The sequence below is a fragment of the Phacochoerus africanus genome, chromosome 4 (genome assembly GCF_016906955.1).
Source record: "Phacochoerus africanus isolate WHEZ1 chromosome 4, ROS_Pafr_v1, whole genome shotgun sequence".
In the NCBI taxonomy this organism is placed as follows: Eukaryota; Metazoa; Chordata; class Mammalia; order Artiodactyla; family Suidae; genus Phacochoerus; species Phacochoerus africanus.
Genome location: NC_062547.1, coordinates 130661163 through 130675966, shown reverse-complemented (window position 1 = coordinate 130675966; position 14804 = coordinate 130661163). Strand labels below are relative to the sequence as shown.

The 14804-nt window shown below is 37.4% G+C and overlaps 1 protein-coding gene and 1 pseudogene across 1 annotated transcript in view; one reads left to right on the top strand and one right to left on the bottom strand.

Annotated features, from left to right (window-relative positions):
* The window catches only part of CCDC192 (coiled-coil domain containing 192), a 178093-nt gene that overhangs the window by 148567 nt on the left and 14722 nt on the right, over window positions 1-14804 (bottom strand). The window contains 1 exon segment of the mRNA XM_047774737.1: window positions 7008-7014. Coding sequence (XP_047630693.1) covers window positions 7008-7014 — 7 coding nt within the window.
* Window positions 7301-8580, top strand: LOC125123887 (60S ribosomal protein L26-like; annotated as a pseudogene).

Genomic DNA, 14804 nt, shown 5'->3' with positions numbered 1-14804 from the left:
AAGACTTTGGAGGTAAGAAATGATATTGTTTATATTTTAGAAAACACTGTTTTTTCAGAAAAACAGAAAATTTAAAAATATTACACAATATAAAAGTATGAAAAATATTAATGCTTCATATTTACAGGGTACTTACTAAATACCACATATTCTGAGAACTTTCTGTTCTCTTATTTATTCATCTCTATTCAGCTTCCTACCCATTTTGCAGATAAGGAAATTCAGTACATTCAGCAAGGTTGTGCAACTTGTTCAAGGACATAACAGATAAATATTGGAACCCAAGTTTTTAGCAGTAGATGTTGGGTCTGACTCCCTAAGCCTAAACCTGATCCCAGGAGTGCAGCTAATTATGAGACAATCACATTGTCTTTCCTGCTGTTGGGCTTAGGAATCAAGACCTAAACTAATCAGAGCCTGGCTCTCCTCCGTCAACAGTTAATGTGTGAGGAAAAGTGACCTAATTTGGACCACTCACACTACACAGGAGGAACTTTGATGATTTGGAGAAGCACTTTCTCTTATCTAACATAGGAGTGCTACCATAGCCATCCCAGAAACATCTGAGAAACCAGTTAGATAATGAGGCCACATTCTGAGTGGAAGTGTGGACAATAGAAAAAATCTGGGTCTTGTTGACATTATTGAAATGTTTTATCAACTATTTTCAAAGTACCTCCTACCCTGGGACTTAAACTTGGTGGACTTGTAAGTTTCCTTATTGTTGAGAAGTTGAGTTTTCTCTTACTTGCTACCATATGCTTTCTATTGATACATTATCTGATCTCCAAATTTCATGATCTTGACCACAAGTGAGTAAAGTCCATGGAAAAACAGCAGTAACTAACATTTATTTGGTGGCCACACATTCCACACATTTGGTTTATATTTTTAGTTGTTACTATTTTAAGGATTGAGGAACTGGGGGCTTTTAGGGATGAATCAGCTTGCCCATAGCCAATAATAATGGGTTGGATTTGGGTCTGCTTCCCCCTCTGGGTTTTATATTACATTTAAAATCTAGCTAGGGGAGTTCCCATCATGGCGAAGTGGAGACGAATGTGATTAGGAACCATGAGGTTGCGGGTTTGATCCCCAGCCTCTCTCAGTGGGATAAGGATCCAATGTTGCCGTGAGCTGTGGTGTAGTTCACAGATGTGGCTCAGATCTGGCGTTGCTGTGGCTCTGGTGTAGGCTGACAGCTACAGCTCCAATTAGACTCCTAGCCTGGGAACCTCCATATGCCATGGGTGTGGCTCTAAAAAAGAGACCAAAAAAAAAAAAATCTCATTAGGAGGCTGCCTGAAAAGATGAGCTCTGTGATCCCCCCCTCCCGCCGATTACGTGATTTTCAGCATTCTTTTTCAATGTGTTTACTTATTTACCTGACCTGAAGGAAGTTTTTTTCCTTTTTCCTAAGACCTGAGAACTCTGTCCTGTAATCTTGCTTCCTTTTTTATGTAGATGCCAACCCCATCTCCTTTCTCTCCTCTTGTAGTGAGATTTCTATCTGAATATCCCATTGACTCAAATATGTTTAGCTCAGGTTCAGCTTAACTGCAAGAAGCCTTGATGTGGAATCAGCACACACCCTCTGATACTATTACCTATGTAATCGTAATAAATTTCTACCACGGTACTTTGCTGTATTTTTAAAAGGTAGTTCTCCAGTCATATGTATTCTAACTAGGCTGTAAATTCCCCAGAAGGATTTCTGTTAAATTCTGTCAAAACTTATAATAAGACTCAAGCAAATGGGCCAGGAGCAATCTTTCCTAAGATCATTCCATTTATTACGTTTTTAAACTATGAGTTTTAATTTTCATTTGTATCATAATCTCACAAAAGTGGGGTAAAGGGATCTTATTAGCTCTTCCTCATGTGAATACACTGAGGCAAGAACTAATATTCTATTCCATTATATAATGATGAAACTTTTTTTTGGCATAGGGCAAATGATATTACCCCAGCCTCTTTGAAAACTACCTATCAAATAAGCCTGAGAATGCAGAAGGAAAGAAAAGAAAAAGTTGAGAGAAAAATAAAGTGAAGTGAAATAAAAATTACACATCTGAGTTTTTTTAAGCACTGCATAAAACATTGTCTTCTATTGCTAAGTTACAAGATATTAACTGCCATTTTGAATTCACTCTTTTGTTTCCATGGGGGTTTTAGGGCTTTTCAAAATTTAATTTTCAAATCAGGAAGCCCCAAGGAATGCTGCTTAAATTCAAATTCAAATCATGGGGTAGAAAACAAGGCACAAAGAAAGAAAGAGGAAATCCGAGTTAGCAGCTGCAAGATATCACAATACTCTGGGGATCTTGGGCATTTCTTCCTCTTTAGTTCTTTTTTTTTCCCTTTTCTCTTTTTCCCTTTTTGTAAGAACTGCTTGATTTTATAGAGTTACTCTCTTGAAAGAGCATAAAAATAAAAGCTTGATTCAATTGACTGGTATCTGCTTACAAAAAGAGAGTAGAAATGCATTTATTCTTTATGTAATCAATTTTTATGTACCCTAGTTAGCCACCTTTGCTAGACATATAGTTCACATGACACTGGGAGGCTAATATTCTTCATTTGATTTTTGAAGAGCAGGCCCCCCTCTCCTCTTTCCTTTATTCCAACAAACTTGGAAGGAAGAGGTGATTTTAAAAGTGTGAGCAATATTTGTTGTAAGAGTTATGTAAAACAAAGTGACAACTTTCATATAATTTATTTGAGGATGTGTAAATCCACTAAAAAAATTCAACTTTTAATATATACCTCAATTTTTTTAAATTTTAAAATAATTTTTTATTAAAATATAATTGATTTACAATATTGTGCCAATTTCTGCTATACAGCAAAGTGATCCAGTCATACATATATATACATTCTTTTTCTCATATTATCTTCCATCATGTTCTATCCCAAGAGATAATGCATATCGTTCTCTGTGCTCTGCAGTAGGATCTCATTTCTTATCCATTCTAAATTTAATAGTTTCCAATATTTGATAAAAGATCATCATAAAGGTAAAGTGATACAGTTACAAGTGAAAGATAAACTGTATATGCTGAATAGTTTCTTGATGCAGTCAAGAAAGAGTACTGATATATTTTAGATTTGTATTCAAGTTAATAGTTAAAACAAATGACTCATACTTCAAAGAGGATAATAGAGGAGGAAGCTCCAGGAACTGGTCCTTCCACTTAAATAAATTTTGAACTGGAAAGAACTGTCAAAATCAACCATTTCCAAGCTCTAAAGTCTAGCAGAACACTTGAAGCATCTAGGGAAGCACTTGATGAAGAGAGATGCTGGCATTCAAGGCAATCTCTGTCATGTCCCTGGCTAACTGCAGAAGTAATGGGACAGAAGCCTTTAGTAACCACACATGACAAGAAATATGGTCTCTGAAAATATTAGTTTGGAAAAGTAAACAAATATATAACTGTAGACCTCAATAAGTAACAACAGCAGTTCTTGAAGAGGGAGAAATAATCTGATTTCCAGCATTACCATATTATAATATTCAAAATATCTAGTTCTCAACAAAAAATTACAAAGTGAAGTGTGGCTCATTTACTTTAAAAAAAGAAATTGATAAAAAATCATCCATGAGGAAGCCTAGACATTGGGCTTTTGGACTTAGTGGATGAACACTTTAAGTATCTTAGATATGCTCAAAGAGCTGAAAGAAACTGTGGGCAAAGAAGGAAAGGAAATCTTAAGAATGACGTATGCACAGGTAGGGGATATGACTAAAGGGATAAAAATTATAAAAAGAAACCAAGCAGAAATTCTGGAGTTGGATAGCAAAATAGTTGGTTGAAATGGGAAAAAAAAATCACTAAAAGAGTTCACCAGCAGATATAAGTGGGAAAATGACAGAACCAGCAAACCTAAAGATAGTACAACGGACATTATTCAGTCTGAGGAGCAGAAAGAAAAAAGGATACAGAGAAATGAACAGAGTCTGAGAGATTTATGGACATTATGGACAGCTACCAAGTATACTAATATAAACATTTTAGAGACAAATAGCTAAAGAAGATACAGAAAAGGAAAAGGGAATCAAAATGGTACCCTAGAAAAACAAACTCAAAAGAAGACAGTATGGAGGAATTGAGTAACAAAAAGATAAAAGATATATAGAAAACAGGCAGAAAAAAGCCAGAATTATGTCCTTTGTTACCAGTAGTACTTTAAAAGTAAATGGATTAGACTCACCAGTTAAAAGATACTGATTAGCAAAATTAATAAAAATGTGATTCAAATATATGCTGCTTATAAGAAACTAACTTCTGATTCAAAGAAGCAAAGAGTGAAAAGGATGGGAAAATGTATTACATGCAAATAGTAGCCAAAAGAGAGCTAGGATGGTTATACTAATCTCAGATGGCATCAAATAGATGCCACGTGAAATACTTACAAAATACAAAGATGGATATTATATATTGATAAAAGGGCTAATTCATCAAAATTTTAAACATATATGCTCCAAACAACAGACAAATATGAAATAACTGTATATGAAACAACCATTGACAGAATTTAAGGGAGAAATAGATAGTAATAAATAGTCATAGAGTAGTTAGATACTTCACTGCTACTACTTTTAATAATGGTTAAAACAGTTTACTACTTTTAATAATGGATAAAACACGTAAACAAAAAATCTATGAGGAAAGAGACTTGAACACTACAAACCAACTAGACCTAACAGGCATATACAGGATAATCCACCCAACAACAACAGGATACATATAATTCTCAAGTGCTCAGGGAACATTCTCCAAGATAGACCACAACATAATTCTCAATAAATTTAAAAGGATTGAAATTATAGAAAGTACCTTCTCCAATTACAATGGAATGACAAAAGGAAAACTGGAAAATTTGAAAATAAACAGAAATAACACATCCTTTAAGAATCAGTGGGTCAAGGAAGAAATCATAAGATAAATTATAAAACGTCCTAGACAAATGAAGAGAAACCACCAACAAAACATACCAAAACTTAGAGAATACAGCAGAGACAGTACCTGAGGGAAATCTATAGCTGAAAATATTTTGTACATTCAAAAAGGAGAAATATGTAAAATTCGCAACCTAACTTCATGTCTTGAAGAACTCAAAGAGAAAGAAAACTAAACTCAAAGCCAGTGGAGAAAGTAAATAATAACGACTAAAGCAGAGATAAACAAAACAATCAAAAGAAAAACAATAGAGAGAATCAATGAAACCAAAAATTTGGTTCTTGGAAATGTGATCAACAAACTTGACAAATCTTTAACAATATCGACTAAAAAAAGAAAGAAAAATAACAGAAACAAGTGAAAGTAGGACATTACCACCTACCTTACAGAAATTAAAAGTATTATGAGAGAATACTATGAATAATTGGACACAAACCAATTATATTATCTAGAGGAAATGGACAAATTCCTAGACAGACACAAATTACCAAAACTGATTCAAGAAAATTTGAAAATCTTGATAGACCTACAAGAAGTAAAGAAATTGAATCCTGACTAAGTTCAGGATCAGATGGCTTCACTGGTGAATTCAGCAAACTCATCTAAAAAATAGAATAGGAAGAAATACTTCCTAACACATTGCCCTAATATCAAAGTCACGTGTAGATACCATAAGAAAACTACAAACCACTATCACTTATGAACATACATGCAAAAATCCTCAACAGAATACTAGAAAACTGAATCCAGTGACACATTACAAAGAGCACACACCATGAACAAGTGGAATTTATCCCAAAGATGCAAGAACAGTCCAAAAACAATAAGAAAATTACTATATTACACTACATTAATAGAATGAAAAAGAAATATGTGATCATCTCAATAGGTGCAGAAAAAATATTTCATACAATTCAATGTAATAGAAACAGTTAGCAGATTAGGAATAGAAGGAAACTTTCTCAGTGTGATAAGAACGTTTAGGAAAAACCCACATCTAGGATTTCCCATCTTGGCTCAGTGGCAACGAATCCCACTAGTGTCCATGAGGATGTGGGTTTGATCCCTGACCTTGCTCAGTAGGTTAAGGATCCAGTGTTGCAGTGAGCTGTGGTATAGGCCACAAATGCGGCTCAGATCTCGCATTTCTGTTGCTGTGGTGTAGGCTGGCAGCTACAGCTCCAGTTCGACCCCTAGCCTGGGAACTTCCATATGCCGCGAGTGCACCCCCTGACACACACACACACGCAAAACCTACAGCTAACATCATGCTCAGTGATGAAAGATAGAAAGCTCTCCCCCTAAAATCAGGAACAAGGTGAGGATGCCTGCTTTCTCTACTACTATTCACCCTTGTACTGAAAGTCCTACCCAGGACAATTAAGCAAGAAAAAGAATAAAACCTCTAAACTGGAAATGAAAAGGAAAATTATCTCTAAAACTATCTTCATGATGACATGATTTTATATGTAATTTCAAAAAATGCCCTCCCATAAACTACTACAGTTAATAAATGAATTTAGTAAAGTTTTAGCCTACAAGATAAACACAAAAAAATCAGTTTGGGTTGCTCTACACCTGTGTTTTAAAATGCAGGATTTATTATTATTCAGACATGGTGAGGTCAACAGATCAGGAGATGACTGCCATTGAAAAGGTAGTTCATTACTCGCAGTCCCAGGAGGAAGGGGCATGCCACACCATAGGGGGCTATGCTGGGTAGTGAGGGGAGCACATAGGGATGACCAGAGTCAGTCAGGAGATAGAGAAAGCAAGGGGATAGTGTGCACAAGGACATTTAATGTACTTTCTGTGGGAAGGAAGGGGTGAGCAGAGATAAACAGTGTTAGGATTAGCCAGTTCGAATAACTGTAGTGGACTCTGAAACACAGAGATTGTCCCTAGTTGTATGGTACCTGTACCTGGTATGCTTATGGCAGGGGTATACTGGCCCTGAGTGTGAGCTCCTGTTAAGAGGAGGTAATGGGAGTGCAGGCTTTGAAAGGCACGCTCACAGGAAAGTCATCCACTATCTCTAGGAACTGGCAAGCTTGGGGGAAGGGGCAGTCAGCAAACCCCAGATGTCATATCATCTGAATTACAGAAAATAAAAGGCATGATTAATACAACCAGCAATGCGTGATCCGAAAAGGAATAAAACAGTTCCATTCACAATAGTATCCAAAAGAATAATTTACCAAGGAAAACATTTTACCACGGAGGTGAAAGAGTGATACACTGAAAATTAAAAAACATTGCTGAAAAAATTAAAGAAAACCTAAATAAATGAAAAAAAAGCCTCATGTTTATGTGTTACAAAACTTAATACTGTTAAGATGACAAAACTCTCCCAAGTAAACTACAGATTCAATGCAATCCCTACTGAAATTAAAATGGCTTTGTCTCCAGAAATGGAAAAGGTAACCCTGATAGTCATATGAATCTTGAGGACCCAGAAGAGCCAAAACAATCTTGAAAAAGAACAAATTTGGAGGACTCATACTTCTCAATTTTAAAATGCACTACAGAGCTATAGTAGTTATTGACAGTGTCATTCTGTTATAAAAACAGACAAACAGACCAATGGAATAGAATTGCAAGTTCAGAAATAAACCCAAACATCTATGGTCAATTGGTTTTCACCAGGAGTGTCAAAAACATTTCGTAAGTAAAGAAATGTCTCTTCTCAAATGGTGCTGTGACAACAGGATAACCACATGCAAAAGAATGATGTTCTACCCCATCCCACTCCATAAATAAAAATTAATTAAAATATAAATATAAGAGCAAAAACTATAACAATTTTAGAAGAAAGCAAGAGAAAATCTTCAAGAGCTCAGCTTTGGCAGTGGATTGTATGACACTAAAAGCAAGAGCAGGAAAATAAAAAATACTTAAGTTGGACTTCAAAATTCAAAACGTTTGAACAAAGGACATCATCCAGAAAGTGAAAAGATAATCTACAGCATGAGAAAAAATATTTGCAAAGCCTATGTCTGATAAAGATTTGGTATCCAGAATATACCTGTAAAGAACTCTTTCAACCCAACAAAAAGACAAACAACCCAATTAAAAAATGGGCAGAGGACTTGAATAGACATTTTCCCAAAAAGATATACAAATGGCCAACAAACTCATGAAAACGTGTTTGAAAGCATATTTGGTGCCAGGTAAACCTTAGCTTGAAGTTCGACACCTTCCTGAACTCAGAAGACCACAAAAATTACAAATATCATTAGAATGTCCCCTCTTGTGCTCAAGAAGATCATGGTGTCCCTTCTCTCCAAGGAATTTCAGCAGAAGCACAATACCTGCTCGTGCCCATCCATCTGAAAGGACAATGAGGTGTGAGTGGTTTGAAGACACTACCAAGGTCAGCAAATCAGCGAGGCAGTCCAGGTGCGCAGAAGAAAATATGTCACCTACATTGAGCAGGTGCAGTGTAAGAAGGCTAATGGTACAACTGTCCATATGTGTATTCACCAGAGCAAGGTAGTTCTCAGCAGGTTAAAACTAGACAAAGACTAGAAAAAAAATCCTTGCACGTGAAGCCAAATCTGGACAAACTGGAAGAGAGAAAAATAACTATAAGGAACAACTTATTGCACAGATGTAGAAATGAATTTAACCTGTTGTGACACCATGGTTTAACTCTAGATATTTAGCCAAGTATCTGTTTTTGGCAGATTTATAAGATGTCACTAATATTTCATTTCCTTCTCATTCTATTATTGATATATGGCACTATAAACCTATTCCTGCAATTGTGATTAATAATTGTATGAATAAAATTGGATATTTCATAATTTAAAAAATTCAACATAATTGGTCATTAATTAAGAAAATGAAAATCAAAAAATCAAAAACAAAATGAGATTTCACTTCATAGCCACTGTGATTTAGAAGTAAAAAATAGAAAGTGGCGAAGATATAGTGAAATAAGAACCCTTATACCTTGCTAGAGGGAATGTAAAATTGTGCAGCTGTTGTGGGAAACAGTTTTGTCATTCATCAAAGAGTTAAAAATAGAATTACCATACGGTCCAACAATTCCACTCCTAGGTATGCACCTAAGAGAAATGAAAGCATATATCCATGCAGAGGCTTGTATACACATGTTTATAGCAGCATTATTCTTAGAAGCTAAAAGGTGAAAACCAAATGTCCTTTAACAGATGAATGGATAATCACATTCTGTTGTATGCATGCAATGAAATATTATTCAGCCATAAAAAGGAGTGAAGTACTGATACTTGCTATAACTTGAATGAACATTGAAAACATTATGCTAAGTGAAGGAAACCAGACACAGAAGGTCACGTGTTGTGTGATTCCTTTGAAATGAAATCTCCAGAACAGGTAAACTCATAGAGACAGGAAGCAGATTAGTGGTTGTCAGGGCATAGGCAGAAGGAATTATGGGGAATCATTACTTAATAAGTACAAGGTGTTCTTCTGGGATGAATAAAAAATATTGAAACTCAAGAGACCGGTGGTTGCAGAATACTATGAACACACTAAATGCCGCTGAATTGTATCCTTTACAATGGTTAATGGTATGTTTTATGAATTTCACCTCCTTTAAAATAGTGACTGTCTAGTTAGGTCTTAATGGTCAAGAAAACTGTTAGCATTACATCCATTCACTGAAAGTTATTAGAAAAAAAATAACAAAATTGGATTGGTTGGATTTTATTTAAGTTTATTTCTATTTGGCCACACCCACAGCATGCAGAAATACCCAGGCCAGGAATCAAACCAGAACCACAGCAGTGACAATGCCGAATCCTTAACCTCTAGACCACCAGGGAACTCCTGGATTGGTTTAGTTTTAAACTAACAAATCAAATCCCAGACAGGTACTCAACACCACCCTGAAACTAAAATATCATGTTTTTCCCCTAGCAAATTGACTTTCCTCGTCTCTATTTACTTCTCTCTACTCTTTCCTCAAATATTTCATACTTTCTTTTTCTTCAGATTTCAACCCTCTACCCCAAATGACCACCTCATCAATAATTCACTGAAATAATAAAAGCTGCTAGATGGCTACTGCCTCACCTTCCTACCAGCCAGTATACAAACCTTAATGCAGCAGACATGGCTAACCTGTTTCCCATCAGTTCTTTCCCCATTTACCGCTTGCTACCAGACACCCAATTTGGATTAGCCAGCAGCCATGTGTTGAGGGAAGCTTGGTCTTGTCCAGCCCCAGGGAATGAATCACAATTGCTAAGCCAAACTTTTTGGTCTCATTCCCAGGTATAAAAGATTATTTTAGTCATGAGCCTGCAATCCAATAGAGGCCCATGGAGCCTGAGGTGAAGGATTTTACCAGAATTTTTTTAAAGACATACAGGAGAAAGAACATATCTTTTTCACAGGATGTTCTAATTGCATATAAGGCTTAAATGGCTACAGATACCATGTAAAGACAACACAGCCAACACAACTGCATATAATGCTTAAATGGCTACAGATACCATGTAAAGACAACACAGCCAACACTCTGGGTGGTTAGGCAAAGGATGGGTAACAACCTGTGTTCCTGGTGACATTCTTGAGCTGTTGAAGTAACCAATCTTGGAACTACTCCATCTCTGGACTTATTCTTATGTGAGATGATAGCTGGCCTTGACACATGACTTGAATTGGGTTTCTGTTAGTTGAATAAAAAGGCATCCTTACTAAATAAATGAAGACATTCTTCTGTCAAAGGCCAGCCCTTTCACGTGGCTTGCAATCTCATCTCCTCTGTCTGTCAAAAGCCTTTGCTCCTGTAATTTCTACAGCCCCAGACCCCCTCAATCCATCTCTACATTGTCTATCTCACCTTTTCTGGATGATTCTGTTCAGCATATAAACATGTTATAGTAATTCTGATAAATAAAAGCTGTCTGTTGAACTCTCCACCACCTCCTCCTCCAATCATCTTCCCATTTCTAGGCTTCTTTTCCCACTCAAGCTTCTTAAAATGATTGCCTACCCACACTGTTGTTACTTTCTTACAATATTCTCAATCTTTTTTTTTGTGAAAGAAAATTATTGGCTTATATAATTGGAGAGTCAGAAGTAGATTTTTGTTTCACTCACAACTAGATTCCAGAGACTCCAAAGAAATTGTAGTGCTCTGTCTCTTTTTACCTCCACATCTTGATGCTGCTCTTGTGTGTTGTCCTCCTGGTTTCCCAGTGCAGACAAGCTTTCTTCACACATTGGGGAAGATGCTACCTATCGCCTTCTAGGTCTGCAGGTTACAATTTGCACTCCAGGATCACATTGAGAAAGAACTCTTTTCCCTGTCTATGTTCATATGGCCACTCCTGGACCGATCTTTATGGCCAGGAGAATGGGATATCATGCTTGACTGGACCTAGGTCATGTACATAAAACTCATTCTCTCTAGTCAAGAATACTATGGTTGGGGAGTTCCTGTTGTGGTTCAGTGGAAATGAGTCGGACTAGTATACATGAGGATACAGGTTCGATCCCTGGTCTCACTCAGTGAGTTTGGGATATGATGTTGCCATGAGCTGTGGTGTAGGTCACAGATGAGGCTCAGATCTGGCCTTGCTGTGGCTGTGACGCAGGCCAGCAGCTGCAGCTCCAATTTGACCCCTAGCCTGGGAATTTCCATGTGCTGAAGGTGTGGCCCTAAAAAAGCAAAATAAAAAGAAAAGAATACTTTGGTTGACAGCCATGTGGTTATTAAAAGATCGGTGCCTGAAGGAGCTGTTCTCCAGAAAATGTAACCGTAATGACAGAGGCCAATTAAAGTCCACACCCTCATGCTCCTAAGAATGTGCATTTTCCCAAATGCTCCTACATAATATGATACATCTAGTCTACATTAATCCAGAAATATACTTCCCTCTCAAAAGGAGACAACCCAAAGTCATATCAAATTTCTGTACCTGGCTCCCCATTTTGTGCATCCTTCCCTGAATCAAATCCAGAGGACACTCATCCTGACACAGCACCTAAAAACAAAATTGTAAATATTTCCTCCCTACAATGTCTAAAGTATGGGGAAAACCGGACAATGCAATTCCCCTTTTTAAGAAAGAGGAAAAAGGGAAACAGCTTTCAGTTGTCATAGGCCTTTGGAAACATTGCATTTTCTTTGTCAGAGATAGCAAGGCCTGTCTGGGTGGTGCAGGGAGTGGAGGATTTTCATCTGCTTGATTCTGTTTCTGACCTCTGGGAACCTTCTATGTCTTTTTCCTCCAGGGTCAAAGTCAAGAAAAAGGCTAGAAGGTATTCCTTTGGTGGGAGTTGCCCTGACTTTGAGTCTTGGGTATGTCACAAATTGCTCTATTTGTCAGGACCATTTCAGTGATTTACAGAAAGCTAATGCAAGTTGGTTTCGATTAAAAAGATAATTAATTGGTGCACTTAACTGAGAAGGAGAGGCACTCCTAAATTCTGAGTCTTAGATTCTCAGAATCTTCTCTCTCCCTCCCTCCCTCCTAACCTCTTTCCTTTTATGCTATAGGAAAGCTTTCCCAGGGACTGTGAGAAGGGCTGCCCTAAGTTATTTTCCTCTCCTATCTCTCTGCCCTTGCCTTCTGCCCTCCACGACTCCACAGAAACTGATTTTGCCCAAGTCCCCTATGATTCTTGCTTTTCCAAATGTGTTGGACACATTTCTGGTCATTTACTCAGCCTCTAAGTAAAATATTGCAATTCAAGTACTCTGTGCCTCATGAAACTCTTCTTACTGCTTCCAGGACATGATTCTCTGGATCTCTCCCTGATTCTTAATTTCCTTGGCTGGCCTTTCCTCCTCTTCTAATCCTCTAAATATAAAAATTTAAGAGTCCTAGCTGATCTCATTAGGTGTCATGGTTGAAACACTAGTCAATTTTTTTTTACATATTAGCTTGTTGGATATACTTGAATATATACTAGGCATGTAAGAGGTAATGTCTTCAGAATGAACTCCTCATAATCTGTACCTTCCCAAGACTTCCCTCTCTTAATCAATGGAACCACCCACCCATATATTTAAGCCACAAGTGTATTAAAAACTTCTCTTCCTCTCACCATCCACCCAATCCATCAGAGTACAATTATTAAAACCACCCCCATTAAGTAATGTATTTTGGTGTTTATCCCCTCTCATTGTTGTTTTCCTGGACCATCTCCTCCACAATCCACACCCACATGCACAGCAATTAACTTCGTAGAATAAGTTCCCAGTGTCACTCAAAATCCAAGTGAGTCTTGGCAAGCCTTGTAGAGCTCATGCTATAGAGAGGAGTGACTTCACTTAAAAAACAAAGGCTTCCCTTGTGCTAAATGCTTTGCAAGCTGACTTGGACTACAAACTACAAAATTCCTTGGCAATAAATAACCGAGGTAAGCACTGTAAAAATTACCTATTCTACCTATGGAATGGGCAGGAACTCTGTGTCTGAAGATACATTTAGGTCACAGAACTGGTTTGGTCTCATTTCAATTTTACAGCTAAAAACAAACAACAAACTCCCCATCCCACCCCCACCCTAGACAGAACAGACTTTTACATTTATTAATATTGCTGCTTTTCACAAGTTATTTCCATCCATTCCTAAGTTTATGCACATCTTAAAATAGACCCCCAAAGGCCTATAATTTAGAAGCATGGTTACCCCCATATTAGTTTGCTAAGGCTGCTGTTAAGGAGTACCACAAACTGAGAGGCTTATACACAAATTTGTTGTCACACGGTTCTGGAGGCTAGAAGCTCAAGATCAAATATCGTTAGGGTTGGTTCCTTCTGAGGGCTGTAAGGATGACTCTCTTCTAGGCCTTTTCTCTGGCATCTGGTGATTTGCTGGAAGTGTTTGCATTTCTCGGCTTCTAAAGCATGACCCTGGTCTCTGTCTTCATCTTCATGTGACTTTCTTCCTGTGTGTCTGCGTCCAAATTTCCACTTTAATAAGGACACAGCCATATTGGATAAGGAACCCATCTCACTCCAACATGTCCTCATTTTAACTAATTACATCTGCAAAAATCCTCTTGCTAAATAAAGTCATGTTCTGAGGTACTAGGAGTTAGAACTTCAACATTTGGATTTGGAAGGGACCACATTTAACCACAGTACCCCCTTATTGGGGTAAGGGGCAGCAGGAGACTCTGAGTAAGGGAAGAAACATTTAAGTTGAGTGAAGAGAGGAATATTCACCAAAAAGTAAAAATATTTACCAGTTTATAATTGAAATATAAAGTTACGGACCCAGGCATAGAGATTTCTAAGAGTCCTTTAATCTCTAAATAAGTCCTCCAGGCTATAGGAATAGATAAAAATACCAGGGAGAAATGAGACATGGGAAAAGGTGAGGCCATTATCTGTTGACTTGCATGTAAAGGTCAGTTATTTGGATGCAAATGTCAAAAGGCCATAATTTAATTTCAGGTTCTAAGAAATTAAAACCAACACCTGTAGGGCCCTGGGACCCATTCCTAAGATACGGCCTGTCCCTTTAAGTTCTGTTCCCTTCTCAGAACACTTTTGTGGAGAAAGGCACATACTTCCCCTGCCAGTAGGACTCAGAGAGTTGACTCTCTCCTCTCTGGCTTGGCTTATGGGACATGCATTCTCCTAACCTTGAACAACTTCCAAGAGTCTTTCTTTCTCCTCAGATCTCCTTAGTGTCTGGCTTAAGAGAGAACAGCTAGAGTCTCATGCTTGCTCTGTGTTCAGTCTGCCATGTGGCGTCAAGAAAACTTCTCTGTCTACTTGAGAAAGAATGATAGTAGAAAAGGCCAGTGAACTGTCAGTATTACGATGTAAATAGTTTTGACCAGGATATCCCCTAAAGAGTATCAAGGATGGCCGATCATTATATATCC